General features: G+C 43.7%; 1 protein-coding gene across 1 annotated transcript in view; it reads left to right on the top strand.

Annotated features, from left to right (window-relative positions):
- LOC139276875 (cadherin-like protein 26) overlaps positions 1-26647 on the top strand; it is a 111709-nt gene extending 85062 nt beyond the window's left edge. Inside the window, exon 14 of the mRNA XM_070894873.1 lies at positions 26456-26647. Coding sequence (XP_070750974.1) covers positions 26456-26647 — 192 coding nt within the window. The remainder of the gene's footprint in view (positions 1-26455) is intronic.
- The last annotated feature ends 266 nt before the right edge of the window (positions 26648-26913 follow it).

Genomic DNA, 26913 nt, shown 5'->3' with positions numbered 1-26913 from the left:
TTTAACAAAATTTTACAACTTTAATAAACTTTTACAAATAAAACTTCAATTACAACAAAAAGACACTTTACTTTCCCTGTCCACACCTGCATGTTACACCACATTTGGGACTATTCCCCCCTTTCTTACTCCCACCTTTCCCTTTCCCAGTGCTTGTGGACATGGACCTCCCCGTGTTGATACCAAGCCGGTGTGCAGCGCCGCACCCCAAGTGCTGTTGCTGTCGTTGGGGGGGGGTGGGGGTCAGACATTCCAGGCGCAATAACTGGGACCTCAGGAGAAACTCACAATGTGGAAGGCATGGCTTCAAAGTTGGGAGATGATGTCAGCTCCCCACCCGCAGGTGCTGTCGACCTGACTACTATGGCACCCGGGGGGGGGGGGGGGGGGGTTCCGCGCCATGTCCCGATCCTGTCGATTGCCGCATGGCTTGCTGCTCCTTCTCATTCTCTCTCTCTCCTCTTCAACTCAGGGACCCCGACCCCTGAAATCGCAGGTAAAACGCTTGTGTAAAACAACGGGGGGAAAAAATTAGCGCATGCGCAGTTCCGTGCTGCACCGCCCAACGAACAGAAAATCGATCGAGATCGACTACTGAGATACATACCGCCCGATGCAGACTGCTGACATACCGCTGGTATACTGCTAAGAAATGGGCGGGTCTTGAGTATCAACCAATTGCGGGCCCTTAGAGTGCTTGGGGCTGCTCTTCCTGGATCGCAATTGCTAGTGCGACCATTCCCAGCTTACCTTGAAATTACCTCGGCATTGGCCCTCCCTTTAAGGGAGGGAAGGAGTCTATGTGTCCGGCAGCGTCGCACGGGACATTGTGCAGCGCTCTGCCACTACCTCCCCTCTCACTCCGTTTAGCACACCAAGGGAAGTGGCAGCGCTTCATTTAGCACTCCACTTCCCTCCTGGAACGCTAAATTGGAATTTCGTGTTGGATTCAATTGTGCAGTGCCCAGCAATACATTTGCCCTCCCGCAAAAGTTACCACCCCAAAAAGGGCGCCATGCAATTTCTAGCCCGTGTACAATTTTTCAGAAACTTTAAAAATAACTCAAAAAAATTTTTTTTTTAAGTTTTTTTATCTTTATTTCAGGTTTACCTGTTCCCCATGTGAGAGACCCAATCTTTGTTTTGTTCTCTCTAACATTTTATAAAAGTCAGAATAAAAGAGCTTCTTCACATCCTGGTTCCCTGTTTGTAAGAATTCTGCATTGTGATTGGTTGCTTAGACAGCTTGTTGACATCACAGCAGATCATGCTGCGGGCTTCCCATCAAACTGCACTGGTCTCAATTGCACGTCGAACAAGGCAGACTTCTCGCCTCAGAGATGGTGGGATCTTTGTGGGCAGCTTTCTTCGGGGCCAGCAGCGAACGCCTTTATTCGCCGCTGGCCGGAAATTCCGGGCCATTTTCAGATTTATAAAACGTTTGATGTTTATTTGGTCATTGGTCATTGTGAGACCAAGAATCAAAACTGTAGTGCAAATTGAGGAAATTAAAAGTGCATAATGTTTTATTAATCTCGAGAAAGCAGTGGTTCATTTCGTCAGAATACTTTCCATTTTTGAAGTAGTTAAATTCTTTAGAATTCTTGATTTTCTTTCACTGTGGTGGAGATCATCACTTGCAGGTGGCATGTTTGGACCAGTCAATCGGTCAAAGGATTTCAGCCCAAGTATCAAAAATCTTTTTTGAGGAAATGGTGCAAAGTCTCCTGGATGATTGCCAGAAACCTGCGAGCGATTGTCACTTTAATCTTTTCGTGTTTCAGCGGTAGGAGTCTTGCTGTTTGGTACAATTAATGTACTTTTGCACACTGCACTGGGTATCAAGGGGGGAATTTTTCAGGGGGTCAGCGGACGATTTCGGTGGTGGCTCGGGTGGGAAAAAATTTTTTTGGACAGTGGTCAGGACCCTGCTGTCAAACCACCACCACGTACCTTTCCCAGATGTCGGATCTGTCAACGCTGACCAGACCCGTCACGTAGGAGCGGGGGAGGCAGTTCAAGTCATTGTGACCTAATTAAGAGCCACTTAAAAAGTATAGAGAGAGATGGGTGGAGGTGCAAGGCAAGTTGGTGTGAGTAAGAATGTGCAGGGGTAGGGAGGGAAGACAGAGTGATGGGAATGTGATGAGAGGCACAGCAAAATGAGGTTGCGTATGGCTTTGCAGTAATGTTTTGTGATCCACTGAGATCATTGAAAGGTTTGTGCCATGCAGCCAGGTCCTCCTGACGACATCCCTGTTGGTGCCCTGCTGTACAATGTGCAACCAGGCTACATTGGTCTCCTGGGGAGATCTCTTTCACCCATTGGAAGGGAAGAGAACCTCCCTGCGTGCTGTGACTCCCTCCATAAGCATATAGAGGGAGTCATGGGGGAGCCTGGGTACACCTCTATGCAGTGCTTGTCAGTGTTTGCAGCACCTCAATGCTGCTGAACACTGACATCACAACTGTCAAATTTAATTTGCAGAAGTTCCCTTCAAGGAAACTGGTTGATGACGCGCCATCAAATGACGCCATCAGACCTGCTTCCTTCAACTGGCCACGGAACACGCTGAGGGTGGGGTGGGGGGGTGGGGGGGGGTGGTGCTTAACAAGCCGAATCAATGTAAAATCATTGTGGACAACGAGTTGCAGCCAGCAGTGTGGGTTGGGACCCATCACCGACTTCGCCTGCCATGGACCCGCCGAGGTAGGGAAAATCGTGGCCCAAGAGTTATACAGTAACAACTTGCATTTATATAGTGCCTTTAATGAAGTAAAACATCCCAAGGCACTGCACAGTAATGTAATCAGCTAAAAATTGATACCGAGCCAAAGAAGAAGACATTAGGACAGGTGACCAAAAGCTTTGTCAAAGAGATAGGTTTTTAAGAAGGGTCTTGATGCAGGAGAGAGTGGTGGAGAGGCGGAGAGGTTAAGGGCAAATCTGGTAGTCATTTTTTCCCCTCTCACTGTCCCACACAATTCTCATCTCCCCAGCATTTATTCACTTCAAGTCTGTTCCAAAACACAAGAAGTAGTTTGATGTCCCAATGGTTAATGAGACAATTTATAAAACAACATAAAATGTAAGCAACCCTTCTCAGCTTTATGAATTACCACTGGTATAATCACATCAGGAATCAACATTATAACAGAAAGTTGTGGTGAAGAAATAAGTTAAATTTGGAACCAGATAATATTTTCTTAATTTAAAAAAAACAGTCCTTCATTTAATCTGATTGCTTTTAGCTTTTGATCCAGCTGAACTTATTTAGAATTTTTAATTTCTCTTTTCACTACAGGACATTTTGGCACATAGACGTGCAACATTGAGACCAATCAACATATCACAAGGATATAACTTAAGTACTTGCATGGACAGAGGGGTTAAAGGTGTTTTTCTTTGAGGAGGTTAATGATGATGGTGGTTTTGAAAGTGAGTGGAACAGTGAATGAGTGGGATGAGAGGGAGACATTTACAATGGCAGTTAGCATAAGAATCAGGAAGGAAAGTTGAATGCTCAACAGTTTAGGGTGAATAGAGCCAAGGAACCAAGTGGGTCTCGTGGCCTTGATTAAGTCAGAGAAGGCACGAGGGAAGATACTCAAAGAGAAACTAAAGAAAGATGTGAGATCAGGGCAGGGAAGGAGAGAGCCTGGGGGAAGGTTTGCTTGGTGGTTAAAGCAGAGTGGGGGAGGGGGGGCGGTGGGGGCTGGAACAGCAGAGACAGATGAATGGATGGTCTCAATCATAGTGATAAAGAGGTCCTCGCATTTGTTGTTGAAGATGAAAGTGGAGGTGGCATGGGAGAAGGGTGGCTGTCAATATGGATATGAGAGCTTATAACAAGGGAAAGGTGTTTAGGGAGGACAAGATGGCAGTGAAATTAGAGGAGAGATGGCATGGAAGTTGGGATGGAAATTAAAATCACTGAGGATGAGGAGCTGCTCAGTGCAGAGGCTGTCAGAAGAAAGGAAGGATATCTTGTAGTGAAACTCCGGGTGGGACTTGGGGGTGCGGGACAGAATGAAGGTTTTATAGGAGAGATGAGAGGGTAAAACAAGGTGGAGTGTTTGAAGGAGGAGATGTTGACAGAGCAGGAGGGGAAGAGACCAAGGTGTGGTTTGGTGATAGGGGCCACTTTGCCACGTGGACGGTTTGGGCGAGGCAGATTGTAGAGAGCATAGCCAGGTGGAGAAGCCTCAGTGAGGGGCAAGGTGTTGCCAGCCATGAGTCAAAGTTCAACCTAAGACATATCAGTGCAATTTCCCACAATAAGGTCGTGGATATCAACGGCCTCGTTCACAAATGAATAGACATTCTGAAGGTAATGCGGAGAAGGATGATAGTTGCAGAGAGGGCTGGTGAATCAGAAAGCATAACAGAAATTTGTAGTGAGGAAATAAATGACCTGTACAAGCAGTAAATATTTTATTACTCTTTAGAAAAAGCAGCAGTTCATTTAATCTGAATGCTTTTAGGTTTGAGACAATTAAATTAATTCAGAATTCATGATTTATTTTCATTGTAGAAGTGTTCATCACATGTAGGTGGTACATTCAGATCAAGAGATGCTTCATGCGGTTATGGTTCAAATGCTTGGGGTACCAAGAAGTATTCGTTAAGAACAAATCGCTTTGTCAATAATGCTAGCTTGATCTCCTTAGATCATCATCATCATCATAGGCGGTCCCTCGAAGCGAGGATGACTTGCTTCCATGCCAAAAAGGGATGAGTTCACAGGTGTTTCAATGAAGGACCTAATATTCCAGGTCCCGAACTACATCCTGAAGGTTGGAAGATGCCTGTGTGTGGATTTTTCTAACGTGTGGTGGCAGTTGCACACCAGCCACCACACAGGCTTGACAAAGCTAGGTCTTGGTCCAGTGGCAAATATCTAAGATGACTGGAGACCTGCTCTGCTGCACAGACCTAGTGCGCACACAGATCGCAATGTGGGCTGGCCCGTGCTGCCCCTGGGCCCCTGGCCCCAAACTCACACCTCTCCTGGGCCCCGAACTTACACCTCTCCTGGGCCCCGATCATATCCCTCCACAGTCTCTCGCTGCTCCTGCTGTATCTGCCCACGCTCCAATCACTGACCTGTACCTTGATGACGTCACTTTTCTGCCGTCACCCTCCTGCACCAGCTTGCGCTGCTCCCTGAAGTAGTACGTCTCCATGCTGCTCCTGGGCCGTCGCACCTCCGCTCCTTTTATGGTCCTGACCTGCCCATTGTTCAAGCAGCCAGAAATTACCAAAACTTATTTTACAGGTTGTTTTTTGAATGTTAACATGATTTAAAATATTTTTTTTAATGTTTATTTAAACCCTTACGCTGGGAAAAGAAGATCTGAGGCGTAAGAGCTTTATGGCCATTCACAAATAGCCCCACTCTCCGCCAGTGAATGGCCATTTCCTGGGGATTCATATGATCTGTCAAGAAGATTCTTGGCAGATCGCAAGTTCCAGGTTTTCGTGCATGCGCAATGCATGCGGAAACCCGGACCATGCGGGGCACATTTGGTTGTCGACACACCTCGTATGTGGTCGGAGGCTTCGGAAAATCCAGGTCATTGATTGTTAAGGAAATGGGAGCAATATTCACGCTGCATGTTATTCAGGAGAGCGGTGTTGGGGGAGGGTGGGGATGAGGGTGTGGAGGTTGTATGCATAGACCGCCACGAGGAGTAAGCATGGCACCCAATTGATTTTGGCCCATGGCCCTCATTATAATGTGATTGGCAAGCTGCCAGCTTGCCAATCCGGGAGTGGTAAATCCGTCGAGGTGGCAATTTTTGAAGTCCTTAAAGGGAAGGTAGCATAGTGGTGTAATGTCTGTAAGCTTGTAATGTTTGTAGCGCCACACTATAGATGTGGACATATTGTGTACTGCAATTGCAGAGTTAATCATTAAACAGAACCAGGCAGATTTCCAGAGGCTTCCGAGAGAGCTGCCTGCCATGTTGGAAGCTGTGTGTGCTTGTGCTCTGTGAATATATCACATTTGGCGATTGAGATGGGATTTTTTCGGATGATTTAATGCTTAAATTTTGTTGGGGAAGGATTCAACCAGCCGACAGAGAGACTTTGGAAGTTTCTGCCTTTGGAAAAAAGCTACAAAATCCGAGGTAAAATACAGCACACGGTGTGAACAGCTAGAGATTAAAATGACAGGTGTAATCGGACATTTGGGGGAAAATAGACACGACTGGGAACATTTTAAAGCATATGTGGATATGCATAAAGATATGTATTTCATTGGAAATAACATAATCGAAGTTCCAGACAATGCAGTCCAGAACTGGGCTGTGTTGGAACATAAGAGAGTGATCTTCTTATCGGAGGCAGGTCCGGCATTATATGACACTCTTGTAAATCTGCTTGTGTCTGATGAGCCAAAGAGATTTTAACGAAGCTGGAACAGCACTATAACCCCAAACCGTTAGAAATTGCTGAAAGCTACTGTTTTGGGATTCAGAATCAAAAGTCTGATGCAAGTATCAGTGATTACATCGTTGCATTAAAAAAGCTATTGATGCACTGTAATTTTGGAAACTTTCAAAATCGAGCATACGGGATCGTTTTGTTTGTGGGGTGAAAAATGATGCAATCAGAAGGAAGTTATTGATGACGGATGACTTAACTTTTGAGATTGCTTGTCAGACAGCGAGGTCGATGGGCATGGCCGAACAATATTCCCTGGAATTAAATAATAATTACGGTCGTCTGTCAACCGAGGTAAATCACCTGCAGGTTCAAGGTAAAAGACGGTGGGGGCCCAAAGTCTCAGAAACGTGGAAATTCTAACAGAGCGTCGAAGTCATGCCATAGGTGCCTGGGACAACACATTGCTCAAAGTTGTCCATATGTGAAGGCAGAGTATGGACAACTTTGCCATACTCTGCCAAGAAGACTGGGCATCTTGCGAAGGCATGCCGACTGAAGGGTAAACCAGCTTCCAAAGCTATGAGTCCAGCGTTCAAAGCTATGAGTAGAAATCCCAAGAGACTACATAGCATGGAAGAACAACAACAGGATGAGGAGATGTTAGAGTTACACGTCATCAGGAGCAAGAGGTTAATGGACAGCGATTCAGAAAGCATCAAAATCCATATAGATGTTGCGGGATTCAAGATACCAATGGAAATTGACACGGGTGCATCCATGAGTGCAGTCCCGAAGTCACTATGTCGTGACAAATTGCGTGATTTCCAACTGGAGAAATCCAAGATAGAGCTGTGAGGCTACTCGGGAGAGAAAATTCCTGCGGTAGGTCGTATCACTGCACCGGTGAAATATAAAGATCAATTTCAGAACTTGCCTCTAATAGTAGTTAAAGAAGACAAGCCTGCCTTACTAGGAAGAAATTGGTTGAGCTCACTGAAGCTGGATTGGTGTAAGATTTTCTGTGTGGAAGCGAGATTTTCATCAACGGATGAGGTTATCAAGAAGTATCCGAAGGTGTTCTGCGAAACAGGCAGTCCAATCCAAGGCTTCAAGGCGAGTGTCAGGGTACAGAAGGATGCTAGATTGGATTACTACAAGTCACGTTCCATACCATATGCACTCAAGGAGAAAGTTGAGCAAGAACTCAAAAGACTAGAGACTGAGAACATTATTTGTCAGATAGATCGATGTAATTGGGCTACACACATTGTTGTTGTACCTAAGTCCGATGGTAAGGTAAGATTGTGTGGTGATTATAAAGTAACCGTAAACCAGGTTCTATAGGGTAATATCCCCAATACATTGCCGAATATAGAAGATTTGTTCACAACACTGACAGGTGGTCAGATCTTCTCAAAACTGCCTACTTACAGCTTGAACTAGATGAGGAGTCCAAGTCATGTTTGACTATAAATACTCATCTAGGCCTATATCAATTTAATAGGCTACCGATGGGATTGTCTTCCGCCCCTGCCATATTCCAAGGGGTGATGAACCAGATTTTGCAAGGTATTGAAGGTGTAGTATGTTATTTAGATGACATACTAATTTCAGCACCAAATAGACAAATTCATAATAACATATTGAATGATGTTCTCAAATGGCTAGAAAAGCACAGAGTATGATTGTCTGCTCGTAAGTGTGAGTTATTTAAAAACTCAGTGGAGTACTTAGGGTACAGAGTAGACAAAGATGGTTTACATCCAACCATGGAAAAATTGGATGCAATTAGAAATGCACTCACTCCCAGGAATGTCACTGAACTTTGTTCATTCTTGGGTCTTTTGAACTATTATGGGAAGTTCCTACCAAATGTGGCTACAGTATTACATCCACTGAATGAACTTTTGAAAAAATAGGTCCATTGGAAGTGGTCAAAAGAATGCGATACAGCATTCAAGGAGCGTAAAAGCAAATTGGTAGAGAGCACCATGTTAGTTCACTATGACATATCTAAGGAGATTAAGCTAGCATGTGATGCCTCTCCGTATGGAGTTAGGGCAATAACCTCTCATGTATTAAGTCGTGGTGAGGAGAGACCAATTGCTTTTGCTTCACGCACTCTCAGTGCCAGTGAGAGTAATATGCGCAAATTGAAAAGGAAGCTTTGGCATTAATTTTTGGGGTCAAGAAGTTTCACAAGTACTTGTATGGTCATAAGTTTACCATCGTTACGGAGCATAAGAACATAAGAACATAAGAATTAGGAACAGGAGTAGGCCATCTAGCCCCTCGAGCCTGCTCCGCCATTCAACAAGATCATGGCTGATCTGGCTGTGGACTCAGCTCCACTTACCCGCCCGCTCCCCGTAACCCTTAATTCCCTTATTGGTTAAAAATCTATCTATCTGTGATTTGAATACATTCAATGAGCTAGCCTCAACTGCTTCCTTGGGCAGAGAATTCCATAGATTTACAACCCTCTGGGAGAAGAAATTCCTTCTCAACTTGGTTTTAAATTGGCTCCTCCGTATTTTGAGGCTGTGCCCCCTAGTTCTAGTCTCCCCGACCAGTGGAAACAACCTCTCTGCCTCGATCTTGTCTATCCCTTTCATTATTTTAAATGTTTCTATAAGATCATCCCTCATCCTTCTGAACTCGGAGTAAAGACCCAGTCTGCTCAATCTATCATCACAAGGTAACCCTCTCATCTCCGGAATCAGCCTAGTGAATCGTCTCTGTACCCCCTCCAAAGCTAGTATATCCTTCCTTAAGTAAGGTAAGCCCCTAACAGCAATCCTCCATCCAAAGTCCCCAGTTCCAACATTAGCTGCAGCCCGAATGCAGAGATGGGCTTTGATTTTGTCAGAATATACATATGATATTGAATACAGACAATCAGCTGATCACAGTAATGCTGATGCAATGTCTAGATTGCCTTCCCCATCACAAGTTACACCGGATAGGGAAGAAGTGTTTTATTTTTCATACATTGATGAACTGCCAGTCACAGCTGAAGAGATTGGTAGAGCAACCAAACGTGACCCAGTGATGTCAAAGGTGTATAAATATATTGCAAATGGATGGCCAAACCAAGTAACAGACAAAGATACACATCCATTCTTCATTCGTAGGAATGAATTATCAGTCGATAAAGATTGTATCATGTGGGGTGCAAGATTGGTTATATCAAATAAATTCAGGTCTAAATTATTTGTAGACCTCCATGACCAGCACGTGGGAATGTGCTTGACTAAGAGTTTTGCACGCAGTTATTTATGGTGGCCAGATCTTGATAAAGATATAGAGTACATCGTGAGTCAGTGTACGACATGTCAATCGGTAAGCAAGCAACCACCACCAGTACCATTATAGGCATGGAAATGGCCTCCCAGGGTGTGGCAAAGGCTACATATTGATTTTGCTGAGTTAGAAGGACAACAATTGTTCATTGTGATTCATAGCCATTCAAAGTGGGTTGAGGTGTTTCCAATGTGGAAAATAACAACAAGTAAAACATTGGATATTTTACGAAAATTATTTTCTGCATTTGGCCTCCCTGAAGAGATTGTTTTGGATAAAGGACCACAATTTCGTTCAGAATAATTTGCACAATTCACAAGCAAAAATGGTGTGAAACATACCAAGGTTCCACCATACCATCCTGCTTCGAATGGTGCAGCAGAGCGCACTGTACAAATTGTAAAATGTGCCCTCATAAAACAAATGTTAGATCCAAATTCAAGGAAAAGAAAATTGTCATTGGATCATAAATTGGCTAATTTTTTGATTACATATCGAAATACTCCTCATACAACTCCTGGAAGAACACCAGCAGAGTTGTTTCTCAAACGACAGCCACGAACCAGATGCTCGTTGTTAAAGCCAAATTTGGCACAGTCCGTAGAAGAGACACAATTAAGACAGAAAGAGAATCATGATAGAGGTAGAGTAAAAGAGAGAAGTGTGAAATTAAACCAGAAGGTGAGAGTGAAGAACCATCACCATAAATGGGTAAAGTGGTTACCAGGAAGAGTGGTGAAGATATGTGGTCCTCGCACATATTTGGTCAAGATGTTTGATAATGGACAGGTTAGGTTTGTTCATATTGATCATATTTTACCTACAGACATGGAAGGAGTTGAAGATGGAAATGATTCAATTATTTCTGACTCATCAGATAGTTTTGATACACCAGTAGCAAATCCTAAATCCAATGTACTGGAAACAAATCCAGGAGAGAATCAGAATGAAAGTCTGAGTCCGAGTCAGGAAAACAAAGAGCCTGAACTTAGATTGAATTCAAATAAAAATCAAGGAAATTCCGAGGAGGAAAATGTTCCTCAGGATGAGTCTCGAATGAGTTTAGATTCGACACCATGTTTGGAAGGTTCTGTTCGAGAGCGATGGTATCCTCTTCGAAACAGAAAACAAGTGGTAAAGTTAAATTTGTAAATATGGAAAAAAAAATAAGTTTATATCCTGTGTTATGTATAAACATGAAAGTTATGTATGATGATTGTTATAATAACTTCTTCATTAAGGAGGGAGAAGTGTAATGTCTGTAAGCTTGTAATGTTTATAGCTCCACACTATGGATGTGGACGTATTGTGTACTGCAATTGCAGAGTTAATCATTGAACAGAACCAGGCAGATTTCCGGAGGCTTCGAGAGAGCTGCCTGCCATGTTGGAAGCTGTGTGTGCTTGTGCTCTGCGAATATATCACAAATGGTAATTTTACTGGACTAGTAATCCAGAGGCCTGGACTAATGATCCAGAGACACAAGTTCAAATCTCACCACGGCAGCTGGGGAATTTAAATTCAGTGAATTAAATAAATCTGGAATAAAAGGAAAGTATCAGTAATGGTGACCATGAAACTACCAGATTGTCATGAAAAATCCATCTGGTTCACTAATGTCCTTTAGGGAAGCAACTCTGCCGTCCTTACCCGGTCTGATTCTATATGTGACTCCAGACCTACAGAAAAGTGGTTGACTCTTAATTGCCCTCTGAAATGGCCTAGCAAGCCATGCAATAGTACACAACCACTATGAGAAACAACCAGAAGAATAAAACTGGGTGGACCACATGGTATCGACCTCAGCACTGGCTACAAACATGACAAAAGTCCACCGAGCCCAGTCGACCCTGCAAAGTCCTCCTCACCAACATCTGGGGACTTGTGCCAAAATTGGGAGAGCTGTCCCACGGAATAGTCAAGCAACAGCCTGACATAGTCATACTCACAGAATCATACCTTTCAGCCAATGCCCCAGACTCCTCCACCACCATCCCTGGGTTTGTCTTTTCCCACCAGAAGGACAGACACAGCAGCAGGGTTGGCGGCTCAGTGGTATACAGTCAGGAGGGAGTGGCCCTGGGAATCCTCAACATTGACTCCGGACCCTATGGAGTCTCATGTCTTCAAGTCAAGCATGAGCAAGGAAACCTCCTGCATTTTACAACCTATCGCCTCCCTCAGGCTGATGAATCAATACTCCTCCATGTTGAACACTACTTGGAAGAAGCACTGAGAGTAGCAATGGCACAGAATGTACTCTGGGTGGGGGACTTCAATGTCCATCACCAAGAGTAGCTCGGTAGCACCACTACTGACCAGGGTGACCGACTCCTGAAGGACATAGCTGCCAGACTGGGCCTGTGGCAGGTGGTGAGAGAACCAACACGAGAGAAAAACCTACATGACCTCGTCCTGACCAATCTACCTGTCGCAGATGCATCTGTCCATGGACAGTATTAGTAGCAGTGACCACCGCACTGTCATTGTGGAGACAAAGTTCCATCTTCACACTGAGGACAGCACTATATGTAAACTCATGGCCCAGTATATCCCTCACTCTACCATTACCATCAAGCTAGGGGATCAATCTTTATTCAATGTGGAGTGTAGAAGAGCATGCCAGGAGCAGCACCAAGTGTACCTACAAATGAGGTGCCAACCTGGGGAAGCTGCAACACAGGACTACATGCAGGCTAAGCAGCGGAAGCAGCATGCCATAGACATGGCTCAGCAATCCCACAATCAACGGATCAGATCAAAGCTCTGCAGTCATGCCACATTCAGTTGTGAATGGTGATGGACCATTAAACAACTAATGGAAGGAGGGGGCTCCATGAATATCCCCATCCTCAATGATAGCGGAGCCCAGCACGTGAGTGTAAATGTCAAGGCTGAAGCATTTGCAACCATCTTCAGCCTGAAGTGCCAAGTGGATGATCCATATTGGCCTCCTCCTGAGGTCCCCAACATCACAGAAGCCAGTCTTCAGCCAATTCAATTCACTCCATGTGATATCAAGAAATGGCTGAGCACTCTGGATGCAACAAAGGCTATGGGTCCTGACAACATCCCAGCTGTCATGTTGAAGACTTGTGCTCCCGAATTAGCTGTGCTCTAGCTAAGCTGTTTCAGTACAACTATAACACTGCCATCTATCTGACAATGTGGAAAAATGCCCAGGTATGTCCTGTCCACGAAAAGCAGGACAAATCCAATCCAGCCAACTACCGCCTCATCATTTTACTCTCGATCATCAGAAGGTATCGTCGACAGTGCTATCAAGAGGCACCAATAACCTGCTCACCGATGTCCAGTATGGGTTCCGCCAGGACCACTCGGCTCTCGACCTCATGTTTGGCCTTGGTCCAAACATGGACAAAAGAGCTGAATTCCAGAGGTGAGGTGAGAGTGACTGCCCTTGACATGAAGGCAGCATTTGATCGAGCGTGACATCAAGGAGTCCTAGTAAAACTGAAGTCAATGGGAATCATGGCGAAAAATCTCCTCTGGCTGGAGTCATACCTAGCACAAAGGAAGATAGTGGTTGAAGGTCAATTATCACAGCCCCAGGACATCACTGCATGAGTTCCTCAGGGCAGTGACCTTAGCCCAACCATCTTCAGCTGTTCCATCAATGACCTTCCCTCCATCATAAGTTCAGTAATGGGGATGTTCACTGATGACTGCACAGTGTTCAGTTCCATTCACAACTCCTCAGAAAATGAAGCAGTCCATGCCCACATGCAGCAAGACCTGGATGAGATTCAGGCTTGGGCTGATAAATGGCAATTATGATTTGCGCCACACAAGTTCCAGGCAATAACCATCACCAATAAGTGAGAATCTAACCACTGCCCCTTGACATTACCATCACTAAATCCATCACCATCAACGTCCTGGGGGGGTCACCATTGACCAGAAACTTAACTGGACCAGCCACATAAATACTGTGGCTACAAGAGCTGGGTATTCTGTGGCAAGTGTCTCACCTCCTGACTCACTAAAGCCTTTCCACTCTCTACAAGGCACAAGTCAGGAGTGTGATGGGATATTCTCCACTTGCCTGATGAGTGCAGCTCCAACAACACTCAAGAAACTTGAGACCATCCAGGGCAAAGCAGCCCACTTGATTGACACACCATCTACCACCTTAAACATTCACTCCCTCCACCACCGGCGTACCATGGTTGCAGCAAGTTGCCAAGGCTTCTTCGACAGCACCTCCCAAACCCACGACTTTTACCACCTAGAAAGACAAGGGCAGCAGGCACATGGACTCATCACCACTTCCATGTTCCCCTCCAAGTCACATACCATCCTGACATGGAAGTATATCGCCGTTCCTTCATTATTGTTCAACTCCCTCCCTAACAGCACTGTGAGAGCACCTTCGCCACACGGATTGCAGCGGTTCAAAAAGGCGGCTCACCAACATCTTCTCAAGGGCAATTAAGGATGGGCAATAAATGCTGGCCTTGCCACTGAAGCCGGTATCTCATGAACGGATAAAAAAATGGTGCATTTAGCATTAGGAATACAACAAAACATGTGTGTGTAGAACCTACAGCAGCAACTACATTATATTGGAAAGCCCACCAGCATCTTCAAAAGCTCCATCTAGCTATTCCTGAAACACCTGAGGATCCCTTTAATCATCACTGGAAATGGCAGTTCCTGACTTCTACTTGCCATGGTTGGTTGGGCAAGAGCTCGAAGTAGTGATGCACACGGGCAGAGACAAAAATATCAGCATGATTTTAACTGCATCATTTGACCCTGATTTGCATATCTGTAGCAAGATCCTGCTTGTTTCCAACGGGAGCTCCAAAAAAGGGGACAGGCATCAATGCAGCAGTCAGTCGGTACCACTATCTGCCACTTGAGGTTAGTCCCACTACTGCCCTGTTTTTAAGCTTAAGCAGGCCATGGTTCCCAACATCACAACAGTGACTACATTTAAAAGTAAGTACTTCATTGGTTGTGAAGCACTAAAGCAGTGGTTCTCAAACTTTGTTGGTTGAAGGACCTCTTTTCAAATGGATTAGTAATCACAGATTCCCGCATCTAAATTACAATGCTATAAACTCCTTGCACACTTACATTTTCTACCTCCATCGTCCTCTCATTCCTTCCTCTGTTCCCCATCTTCCTGTCAATCGCCACCATTTCTCCTTTCCCCACCCAAGTCTCGCCCGCACCTTCATTAGATCACACTCGCTGACTCTGCTGAACTGCTCGAACAACGGACGAATCAAATCTCACCACATGTCCAGGGGCAGCTTCCATATTGTGCAATGAGAAAAAGTTAATTAATAAGCTTGTAGTAAAGGAGCCTTTAGGGAGAGTGACCATAATATGATAGAATTTTATATTGAGGTTGAAAACGATTTAGTTGAATCCGAAATGAGGATCTTAAATCTAAACAAAGCAAATTATGTAGGTATGAGGGGTGAATTGGCTGAGGTAGATTGGGAAATGACATTAAAAGGTACGATGTAATACATAATTTACAACAAATATACATTCCTTTAAGGCACAAAAATTCCACAGGAAAAGTGGACCAACCATGGCTAACAAGAGAAGTCAAAAATAGTATTAGATCAAAGGAAGAGGCCTATAATGTTACCAAAAAGAACAGTAAGCCTGAGGATTGGGAGAATTTTAAAATTCAGCAAATGAGGACCCAAGAAATTGATAAAGAAAAGAAAAATAGAATAGGAGAGTAAACTAGCAAGAGATAAATCAGACTGTAAAAGCTTCAGTAGATATGTAAAAAGAAAAATATTAGTGAAAATAAATGTGGGTCCCTTACAGGCTGAGACAGGAGAAATTATAAGGGGAATAAGGAAATGGCACAGAAATTAAACAAATACTTTGCGTCTGTCTTCACGGAAGAAGATGCAAAAACTTGCCAGAAATAGTGGAGAATCGAGGGTCCAGCGAGAATGAGGAACTGAAATAAATTAGTATCAAGTAAAAAATGATACTGGAGAATTAATCGGACTGAAAACCAATAAATCCCCTGGACCTGATGGCCTACATCCTAGGGTTTTGAAAGAGGTGGCTCTAGAAATAGTGGATGCATTGGTTGTTAGCTTCGAAATTTCCATAGATTCTAGAATGGTTCCCGCGATTGGAAGGTCACAAATGAGAGAAAACGGGGAACTACAGATTAGTTAGCCTGACATCAGTCATAAGGAAAATGCTAGAATCTATTATTAGAAAATAATAATAAGACTGGGCAGAGTCAACACAGATTTATGAATAGGAAAGCATGTTTGACAAATCTGTTAGAGTTTTTTGAGGTTGTAAGTAACAAAATAGCTAAGGGGGAACCAGTGGATGTATATTTGGATTTTCAGAAGGCATTTGATAAGGTGCCACACAAGAGGTTATTACACAAAATTAGGACTCATAGGATTAGGGGTAATATACTAGCATGGATTGAGGATTGGTTAACACACAGAAAACAGAGAGTAGGAATAAACGGGTCATTTTCGTGTTGGCAGGCTGTAACTAGTGAGGTACCGCAAGGATCAGTGCTAGGGTCTCAGCTATTTACAATATACATATCAATGATTTGGATGAGGGGACCAAATGTAATATATCCAAGTTTGCTGATGATACAAAGATAGGCGGGAATGTAAGTTGTGAGGAGGATGCAAAGAGGCTTGAGGGGGATATAGATAGACTGAATGAATGGGCAAGGAACATGGAATATAATGTGGAGAAATGTGAAGTTATCCACTTTGGTAGGAAAAAACGAAAAGCAGAGTATTTTTTAAATGGTGAGAGATTGGGAAATGTTGGTGTTCAGAGGGACCTGGGTGTTCTTGTACATGAATCACTGAAAGTTAACATGCAGGTACAGCAAGCAAGTATGTTGGCCTTCATTACAAGAAGATTTGAGTATAAGAGTAAAGCCATCTTACTGCAATTATATAGGGCCCTGGTGAGACCACACCTGGAGTATTGTGTACAGTTTTGGGCTCCTTTATCTAAGGAAGGATATACTTGCCATAGAGGGAGTGAATGAAGGTTCACCAGACTGATTTCTGGGATGAGAGGGATTGTCCTATGAGGAGAGATTGAATAGACTAGGCCTATATTCTTTAGAATGAGAGGTGATCTCATTGAAAAATACAGAATTCTTACAGGGCTTGGCAAGGAGGTTGTTTCCCCTGGCTGGGGAGTTTAGAACAAGGGGTCACAGTCTCAGAATAAGGGCTTGGCCATTTAGGACTGAGATGAGAAAACATTTCTTCATTTACAGGGTGGTGAATCTTTGGAATTCTCTACTCCAGAGGGCTGTGGAGGCTCAGTCCTTGAGTATATTCAAGACAGAGATCAACAGATTTTTGGATATTAAGGGAATCAAGGGATATCGGGATAGTGCAGGCAAGTGGAGTTGAGGTAGAAGATCAGCCATGATCTCACTGAATGGCAGAGGAGGGTCGAAGAGCCAAATGGCCTACTCCTGATCCTACTTTTTATGTTCTTATGAAGAGCTTCACCTTGCCATGTGGGTGGGTAATCAGCTCCCCTTCCTTGCACTTCCATTGGCTACTCCCTGTCATTTCACTTTGTGATTAGTCCCATCTGCTGTCAACTAACTGCCAGACCTGTACACAGCTGTCAATCAAAGAATCTTATAGCTGCAAAAGCAAAATTCTGCAGATGCTGGAAATCCAAAATAAAAACAGAAAATGGTGGAAATACTTAGCAGGTCAGGCAGCATCTGTGGAGAGAGAAACTGAGTTAATGTTTCAGGTCGATGATGTTCTATCAAAACTGGAAAAAGTTAGAGATGTAACAGATTTTTAGCAGGTGCAGGGGTCGGGAAAGGGGGAGGGGAACAAAGAACAAAAGGGAAGGTCTGTGATAGGGTGGAAGGCAGGAGAGATTAAATGATTGTACAAGGCAAAAGGAGATGGTAATGGGACAAGTAAAGAAACAAAAGATGGGTCTATCAAACACGAGAAGGGAAACCGAAAACAATGAAGATGAACAAGGTAAAAGAGACAAGCGGAAATCCCATCAGAGAGAAGAGCAGAACTTCTTCAAGCTGGGCATTCCTAGAAGAGAAGTGGCAGTGAATTAAACACTAGTATAAAAAGTAAAATACTGCAGATGCTGGAAATCTGAAATAAAAACAGAAATTGCTTGAAATACTCAGCACGTCAGGCAGCATCTGTGGAATGAGAAACAGGGTTAACGTTTCAGGTCAATGACCTTTTGTCAGAACAGGGAAAAGTTCCAGATGTTCCGGGATCAATCAGTGAATCTTGCAGCTGCCAATCAAGCATCCGCTGGCCTTTTTCCCTCCCTCCTTTTTCTTCTCCACTTCCTGCAGCACAGAACCACTGATGCTGCCAACATGGTGACCATTCACCATCCCGGTCAGCATCTCCCAGTCGCTCCGCACTGGCTCGTTCTCCGTGACCAATTGGGGTTTTCTCTTGGACCCCCTGGAGGGTCTCTACACTACCCCCAGATGTCCGCGGACTCATATTGAGAACCACTGTGCTAATCGACATTGGTTAACACGGTTTACAGCAATTTCATTGGTTACTACAGTTACAGTAATTTCTAATGATTTCATTGGTACATTCAGTTATGGCCACTGTTGCTGGGAAAAAGCCCCCTATAGGTTACGTGTTACATTTCTGTGAACTTGTTCCCAGGCTAGTTCTCAGACTATGTCCTTGACAGATCTATCTGGCTATACTCATTTCAAAGGGGCCTTGTTTCTGTTATCTCGTGTGACTGGAACATGGCAGCCTCAAGCTCATTATTTCTGTGAGCTATCTACATAAGTCTTGTAGGTGCTCATAGAACTGTTATCTCCTTAGAGAATTTCTCTGACCTTAGTCCTAACCCTTGAGAGACCCGTTGTTCTGTGTTTCAGCCTAATTGCTGGATTTTGGGATTCAGCTATTCTACCATGAACACATTAAACCTTTCTCTCAGCCATTCTTGCTTTATGTTTTAACTTTACCAAATTACTTTTCCCCTGATTAAGGTTTTTGTTCCTACAATCCCCCATTTGATCAGGTGGTTACCCCAAATACCCACCGTGAACAACAATTTTCCTTTCCCTGCCTTTCCCTGTCTTGACTCTTGTGTCTCTCGCCCTGATTTTGTTGATCAGGCGATAAGATTGAGACACTCAGGACTCATGTCAGGTACTCGTGCCGTCTTTGTGTTTGATTACCCCTTTTTGGATCTAGCAAAGGCTTTCTGCGTTCTTGGTTAAGGGCCTTGGCCAATGTCTTCACTCTGCGTCTCTTGTATCTGCCTGCACATTCTCCCAAGAGTATTAGCACCTCTATCAGCTGCACTTGGACTAATACATGGGATATCATTCTGATCCAAGGGTGTATGTTTAGGGTCCGAAATGGTAGAGTCGAGATTACCACGGCGGGTCAGTCAGTTCTTTATCAGTGTCTTTTTGTAGTTTGTCAATTTATTCCTTTAAGACACTGTACTTCCTTTGTTGGTCAAACACACTCCTTTCCAGTGCCGTCTGTTCTTCCCTCAGCATAGTGATCGATTGTCCTTGTGGTTCTCCAAAATCTTTATACCCCGCTTTTATCGTATCGTATCATGCCAGCGTTGGTCTCTTCCTTCAGCTCCGGGTATATTGTATATCCTTCGACGTTGATCTCATGTTTAGGCTTCATACAGAAGTCAGAGCGTTCGATAGGGCATGTTATCACCCCTAGGTTAGCGACTGTTGTGCTGACGCACCACTATCCATCTCCTTGTGATGCCGCTATAGTCGCATAGTCTAATGCCCATGGAGTGATGCTTAGGACGTATCCCTCTTTTTGGCCATATCCACAGTCATCTTTTCCCTCCTGAAACGACTCTTGACATAACACAACTTGGTTATTCTTATAACAATCTGTTATAGATACACCCTTGGTCTTATTCCCATTTTTAATAACATATTGATGCAGCTTGTGATACTTTACTCGTGTTTGGTTTCTTACTTCCCCTATGTTTGTAACTTTGTATAGACTTTGTCCTTCAGTAAGTTTATACTGGGGAATGCTTACTATGAATCCTATTATATTCTGGTGGCCACTGACGCATCTATTCTCAGGGACCCATGCGTGGCTATTCCTCCGAATCTGACAGGCTTGAATAGGATTTTTATCCAGCGTCCAAGTTTTAAAAACGTTGTTGGTTATCCAGTCCGGGACCTCCCCGTTCTGTAATTGTTCCAAATTATGTTCCACTGAGGCTAGCATCCATGCTCCATACCCTGCACACACACCGGCCACACTTGCCTTAGCAGTTCGATCACTCAGCAGGTTAATGGCCTTTGCATGGTCTTTTAAAGTGTGGGCTACTTGCAGTATTTCTCTTTCGGTCCCATCCCTTTATTGGGCCTGCAGCTGGTGTTATCATCTCCTCTTTCTGACAGCCCCTTTAAGATACGGGTTAAAGTACTGACTTGTTCATTTATGGCCTGAAGGTCTACCGTGTTAACTGTCGCGACCACGGCCGCATAGCCCACACCTACCATTTCTAATATACCCCTTTTTCTCCTCATCTTTCGGGTCACCACAAGTTTCATGGTGTTAGACTCTGACCTCTCTCAGGCTCGTAGTGTCAGATTCTTATATAATGCAGCTATTCTGGGCTCGCAGAAAATGGGGATAGTTATATCCGTCAGGTTTAAAAATACTGTAATCACCCGCTGTCACACCCCGAAGTGGATTCTGTCTTTTATTTGTTTTATTACTAGCGGCCCTGGAGCCCCCTTGGTTATATTTGGGCTCTCCAGGGGTTCCGATGGGGGTGGAGGGTGGGGGGGCAGTAGTAACAAGGGCTGTAGTAGTTGGTGGGGCAGTGGTGGTGGGTATATCTCGGGGAACAACCTCCCAGCACCAATCACCACTGGTCCCATATGTGCATTTGGAGGGCGGGCACAACCTTTGCTTGTCCTCTCCTGGCTGAGGTACTCCTGAGCATTCAATGTCCTGTGGCGTACACCTTATCTGCACCCCTTCCTTCTGAGTGCATTTTTTCCTCTCCCACCCCCAGATTATCTGACATACCGAGGTCTTGTTTACCCAATTTGTCAACTTTGTATGGGCCCATGTCCACGGGTTTTTCAAGCCCTTTGTCCATTGTATTAGGTACAGCATTCCGATGCTGCACCCTAAGTCTATTGTTGTTTCAACCGCCACCGTCAGCTTTCCGGTCTCACACACAACGTCACCCGAATCCATGTAATACACGCCTTGCTGTTCCTCAGTCACTTGTCCCCGTGTTAAGTGTCCTAGTCACTTCTCCCAAGCTAGTGAGGGTTAAGGCGCCTGTCAGAATCTTTGCAACAAGCCACATTCTTTTCCTGTTGAGAGATTACAGCCTGGCGTCTCAGGGGTTAAATTCTTACCATTTCTATTTCAGCCGATTGTTTGCATTGTTTCTCTGGGCATGTGCCCTTTTCCAGATCCATTTTATTATAGCCAGTAACCCTAATATTGCAAATGTATATCCTAATCCTCTAAAAAGTCCATCTATCAGTTTGTCCTTCCACTCCTTATACTCTAAAGCGGATCTTAAGGACTGTTTTACTGGGATTACCCTAGGTTCCACCATCTGTCGTACCTTTATATTCTTGCAGCTGGGACCAGTGCTTCCACCGACCCCTACCTTTCATATTCATGCAAGCGCACGTATCTCCACTAATTAATTCCTCATATGGTCCGCTCCACCGAGGTGCGAACCCTGCTTTCTCTGCCACTTCCTTAACCATTACCTTCGCCCCCACCTCGGGAATTATAGCCGAGGTGGTTGTCTCACTGCCTTCGTCCTCCTCCTTCTGCCTTTCTTGGATCTCCTGTTGCATACCTTTCAACTGCTCACTGAATTCCCTTTCTGATTCTGTCTCGTAGTCGACTCCTCCTGTCATTATTCCTTCTGGTAACCTCATTGTGCGTCCGGTCATTAATTCATACGGGGTTAATCCCCGTGGTTCTGTTTGGTGTGGCACACAGCCTCATTAATATTGTCGGTAGGAGTTCAGTCCATGCCAGCCCTATTTCCTGTATTGCCTTGCTCAAGGCGGTTTTAAGGTTCCGATTCATTCTCTCTACCATCCCTGAACTCTGGGGGTGATATGGGATGTGAAATTTCTGCTTAATACCAAATATTCTACAAGTTTCGTTCATTACTTGACCAGTGAAATGAGTTCCTTGATCAGAGTCAATCATGTGGTAATAGGACTGCCTCCCATTTTGCTCGGCGGACGTTGAGCTTCCCTGTATTTAGCATTTCCACCAGTGTGTGTTTTGTGTGCAGTACTATTTCTCCTGTCATTATGACAGGCTCGCTAATTTTGACTGCCCAAGTGGCACAATCCAGTGCGGCCACGCACCTAGACAGACCGGCAACCACTGGTGATTGCTGAGTCGAGTAGCAAGCTACGGGTCTCATCCTATCCCCATGCATTTGTGTCACCACGGCTCCATAGAAGTCTCCCTGGTGCTCACAATATATATGGAACGGGAGATCCATTTTCGGGAGTCCCAGCCCTGGAGCTGACATTAGGGCTTCCTTCAGATTACCATATGCCGTTTCTTGTTCGGGGCCTCACTCTATAGTTTCTAAGGATGGTTTTCCCCTTTCACTAGCCGTTGTATTGGTTCTGCGATTGCTGCGAAGTTAGGTACAAAATTCCTACCGTAGTTAAAGAGCCCCCCTCGGGCTGTTTTTGGTCAGGGCATGATCCTAATGGCTTCCTTCCTGTCATTGGACATGGTCCTAGTTCCTTGGGATATTTCGTGTCCCAGGTACTGTACCAAGGCTTCTCCGATTTGGGATTTACTTTGAATCCTGCGTCTTGCAGGACTTTCAGGAACTTTATAAGTACTCCTGTATGTCCCCTATCATCCTCGGATGCTATCAGTAGGTCATCTACGTATTGTAGTATTGTACTTCTATACAGGGTTAAATTCACCTTTTCTATGGCTTGACTCATAGTCTGGTGGAATATAGCCGGGCTATTGTGGAGCCCTTGTGGGACCCGTGTCCAGGTGTACTGATGGTCGCCGACTGTGAAGGCGAATTTATCTTGGGACTCTTTTGACAGGGGTATGGACCATAATCCATTGGCTATGTCTAATATGGTGAAAACCTTATGCTCTGGTTTTAATCCATTAAATATTGTGACTGGGCTGGCCACGATGGGATGTTGACAGGGAGTCACCTTATTGAGGGCAGTATAATCAATAGTTACCCGGTATGATCCGTCCGGCTATTGCACGGGCCAGACAGGGGAGTTTGTTGTTCCCGCTACATCTCGAAGTATACAGCTTTCCAGTAAATCCCCCACTATCTGTCTCACAGCCTGTGCGGCTTCTGTTTTTATCGGGTATTCCGGTGGGGAGTATGCTTGGGTCCTGGGATCACCACAGGCTCGCATTTTACCAGCCCGCAGTCCTGTTTTGAGGTAGCCCAAACTCCTTCTACACTTTCACAGATAGCTCCCCACTTGCCCAGTGCCCCCCAGTTCCTTTGAAGAAGTTGGGCACTTCCCACATTAGCATGCCTATCAAAATTACTCTGTTCCCCAAAGGTATTTCTAGATTGTTTCCAAACCTTTTAGTTTTATTTCTTTTTGTTTAAAAGATGAGATTTAACATTTTATTTTGAATGTATCTCAGTATTTTGTTGTGCCTTTTATTAAACAGTGGTATTTGAAACCTTCACAACAAAATTAACTCTTCATTGTTCCCATCCTAATTTCTGCTCCCCTTTTGTAGTATTTGTATTTTTGGATTAAAAAATGTCAAATATTGGAATTCTCATTTATGCTTTTGTTTCTAAGTGACTCACCAATCACAGAATGCAAAGCACCTGCTTTATAATTATGTGCGTAACTTCTGTTTTAGAAGCTGAACATTAAAAACTCCAATCCAAGTAGGAATAGCATAAGTAGAAAATCTTTTGCTCTGTAACTTCAAGATATACTTTGTGATACAGTATCTCATAAATTACATCTTTTTAAGCTTCAGCTTCTGATGCAGTAGTTGAGGTAGAGTTACACAGATGTGTACTTTTATTAAAAAGGCGTCCAAACCCAAGATTGTCCAATGTTGATCAGGTCACCTGAAATATCTCAAAATCCCAATTGAAATATTGTACTGCCAATCTTTTATTTAAAACTCTTTTTACTGAGCTAGAAGCTTTCATGTCACTTAACATCTTTTGTTAAACAAACCTATCCTTTGTGCATTTCCTAGCTCCGTAACTTATCATCAAAATAAATCCGCATCTGCATTTCTAACTTAAAATGTAATTCAATTCTAGGTTCACACTTTCTTAAAAATTTCCACATCTAGAATAACACTACAAAGGGTTAAAAACTTTTGACTCTGTCTGAAAAAGTGGGTGGAGCTAAAACAAATAGACAGCTACCCTATTTTTTTAAACAGGCTATCAGACAAATGAAAAATTCATTAATTCCCACCTCAAATATTCCGCAGTCAAAAATCACACAAGCACTTTTCATTTGAAGACAGACATTCACACCAGTTTTTCATTCAACAAAGCTTATTAATTCTATTGTTTGGCCAGCTCTATTTTTGGATCCCATTCGTCACTTAACATATTCACTATCAGTTTTTTTTAATGGTTGTCTGAAAAATATCTACCCGGCCCCTCCATAAGGGAGCAGTGTCCAGCATATCTTTACACGTCATACTCAGTTTTGTTATGTCTACCCCCATATCGGTTTCACTGTATTCTCAGATACTGACCGTCTCCCTATTTGGTTTCACCTAAACCCAGTTTCTACGGTCTCACTGACTTTATATTGATTTAAACTGTAGGCTTAGATACTGATTGTCCCTCTAATCAGTTTCCCCTACTCTTGGAGCTTGCAATCCCATTGACACCCTTATCGATTTATCTGTATTCTAAGATACTGATTGTCCCTCTACCCGGTTCCCCTTGAACTTAGAGGCAGCACTCACATTGATACCTTATGATAATGTCTATCATGACTTCCTAATTTCCCCAAGTCTTTTACACCATAACAGACCTTTCACAGATTCAGGTACCCCGGGCAACAGACACGTCTTGTAACATCTCACATCGGATTATGAGTGGTAATTTAAATAGACTCACTCGTGATGTTTCTGTATATGCTCGTATGTAGGCTGCCTATTGTAAATCCTGCCGACTATGCCAAAATGTTATGGAGTATAACAAATATAACACTCTACACAAAGGTCCGTTATATAGAGAAAAGAATTGTTTATTAAAACCTGATTAATCAAGGGAGAACCAGTTGTATCAGTTCCCCTACTGGATGATCTAATCGCCAGTCTCATGGGACAGGCTGCGCAGTTACATTTTATAAAGTTGAAATACAGTCAAAATGGTGAAACTACGTGGGGAAGTGTTCCATTGGTTATTTGCCACCAGTCCCTGCCCACCTGCTACTAATACATTGGTTAATACCGTTTGTAACAATTTCATTGGTTACTATAGTTTACAGCAATTTCATTGGTTACTACAGTTACAGTAATTTCTAATGATTTCATTGGTACATTCAGTTATGGCCACTGTTGCTGGGGAAAAGCCCCCTATAGGTTACGTGTTACATTTCTGTGAACTTGTTCCCAGGCTAGCTCTCAGACTGTGTCCTTGACAGATTCATCTGGTGATACTCATTTCAAAGGGGCCTTGTTTCTGTTATCTCGTGTGACTGGAACATGGCGAGCTCAAGCTCATTATTTCTGTGAGCTGCCTATATAAGTCTTGTGGGTGCTCATAGAAATGTTATCTCCTCAGAGAATTTCTCTGATTTTAGTCCCAGCCCTTCTGAGACCCATTGTTGTGAGTTTCAGCCTAATTGCTGGAATGGGGGATTCAGCTATTCTACCATGAACACATTAAACCTTTCTCTCAGCCTTTCTTGTTTTATGTTTTAACTTTACCAAATTACTTTTCCCCTGATTAAGGTTTTCACTCCTACAGCTTCCAAGATCTATTGCAAGGAGTTGATAGCCTTGTATTAAAAATGGGTAAGACTGGTTCTTGTACATAGTGGGGAGAACTCTCCTCCAGGATCGCTGCAGATGATTAGGGAAAGTTTGAGCAATGAGGCCTATCTCTACCAGGATTTCCCTTCCACTGTCCCTTGTCACCACTGGCTGCACCTTCCCCAGCCCCGCATTTGAATGGCAGTGTAGTCCATGTTGCTGGTGGATTTCCCTTCCATTGCATCATTCACAACCATGTAAAATGTGGCAGTAGGCCCCAGGAAGCGGTGGTAAAGGCATTGCGTTCCCACAGTAGATGTGGGGCACCTCTCCCTCCAAGTCAGGCCCAGCTAAAGGCCTTCAGTGGGAACTTTGATTCTGATCTTCGGGACACCTGCACCTTTAAGATTTCTCACCACCCCTCAGTGGCATTTCCACTGCAGTACTGCCGGTGTTTACCTCGGTTACACTGGCCCACAACACTCTGCAGGTCGGCAGGTCAGTGATTACTGTCAAATATACTATCATTTCTCCTACATTTTTTGATATTAAAATACTGTCTGTAAGATATTTAAAAGGGAATTAGGTTGTAAAAATTGAAACAAAATGACATGTTTAGATTTTAATTTTCAGAAATGAAGGAGCTGAAACTGCTTGATATCTGGCCGTTGCTTTAGTGGAAAATCAGGTCAAACTATAAATACAGCATATCTATGTTGATCATTATTGCTTCAACTTGTATTTTCAGGACCTGGATGCAGATAATGAAATAGCTGGCTATGAGCCTCGTGTATATTGCTATGAAGAAGAGGAGCGATATGTGCCATCTCTTGATTCCATCAGCATGTTGGAAGATTGCACTGGCTTTGACTACTTGAACGACATGGGGCCAAGGTTTACAACACTAGCAAGAATCTGTCAGGAGAAGTATCCACAGTAAGGTCAACAGCAACGGAAAGAAACTGTGAACACCACTGACAGCTATTTACAAATTGCCCAAATTATCTTCGATTATGTTCTGATTGTGACATTTGCATAGTGAATACATCTATTTTCCCAAAGTTTGATATTCGGCATACTTAATTTATGATATAGTTATGTTGTAAGTAAATGACTAATGTCAGTAAGAAAGCTTTAAATAAACAAAAGTCCAGACATTGCATGTTACATGTTACACAGAAGAAAAATCTCCCTCATTTTTATTCC

This window comes from Pristiophorus japonicus, chromosome 12 (genome assembly GCF_044704955.1).
Source record: "Pristiophorus japonicus isolate sPriJap1 chromosome 12, sPriJap1.hap1, whole genome shotgun sequence".
Taxonomy (NCBI): Eukaryota; Metazoa; Chordata; class Chondrichthyes; family Pristiophoridae; genus Pristiophorus; species Pristiophorus japonicus.
This window is presented reverse-complemented; position numbering and strand designations above follow the sequence as displayed.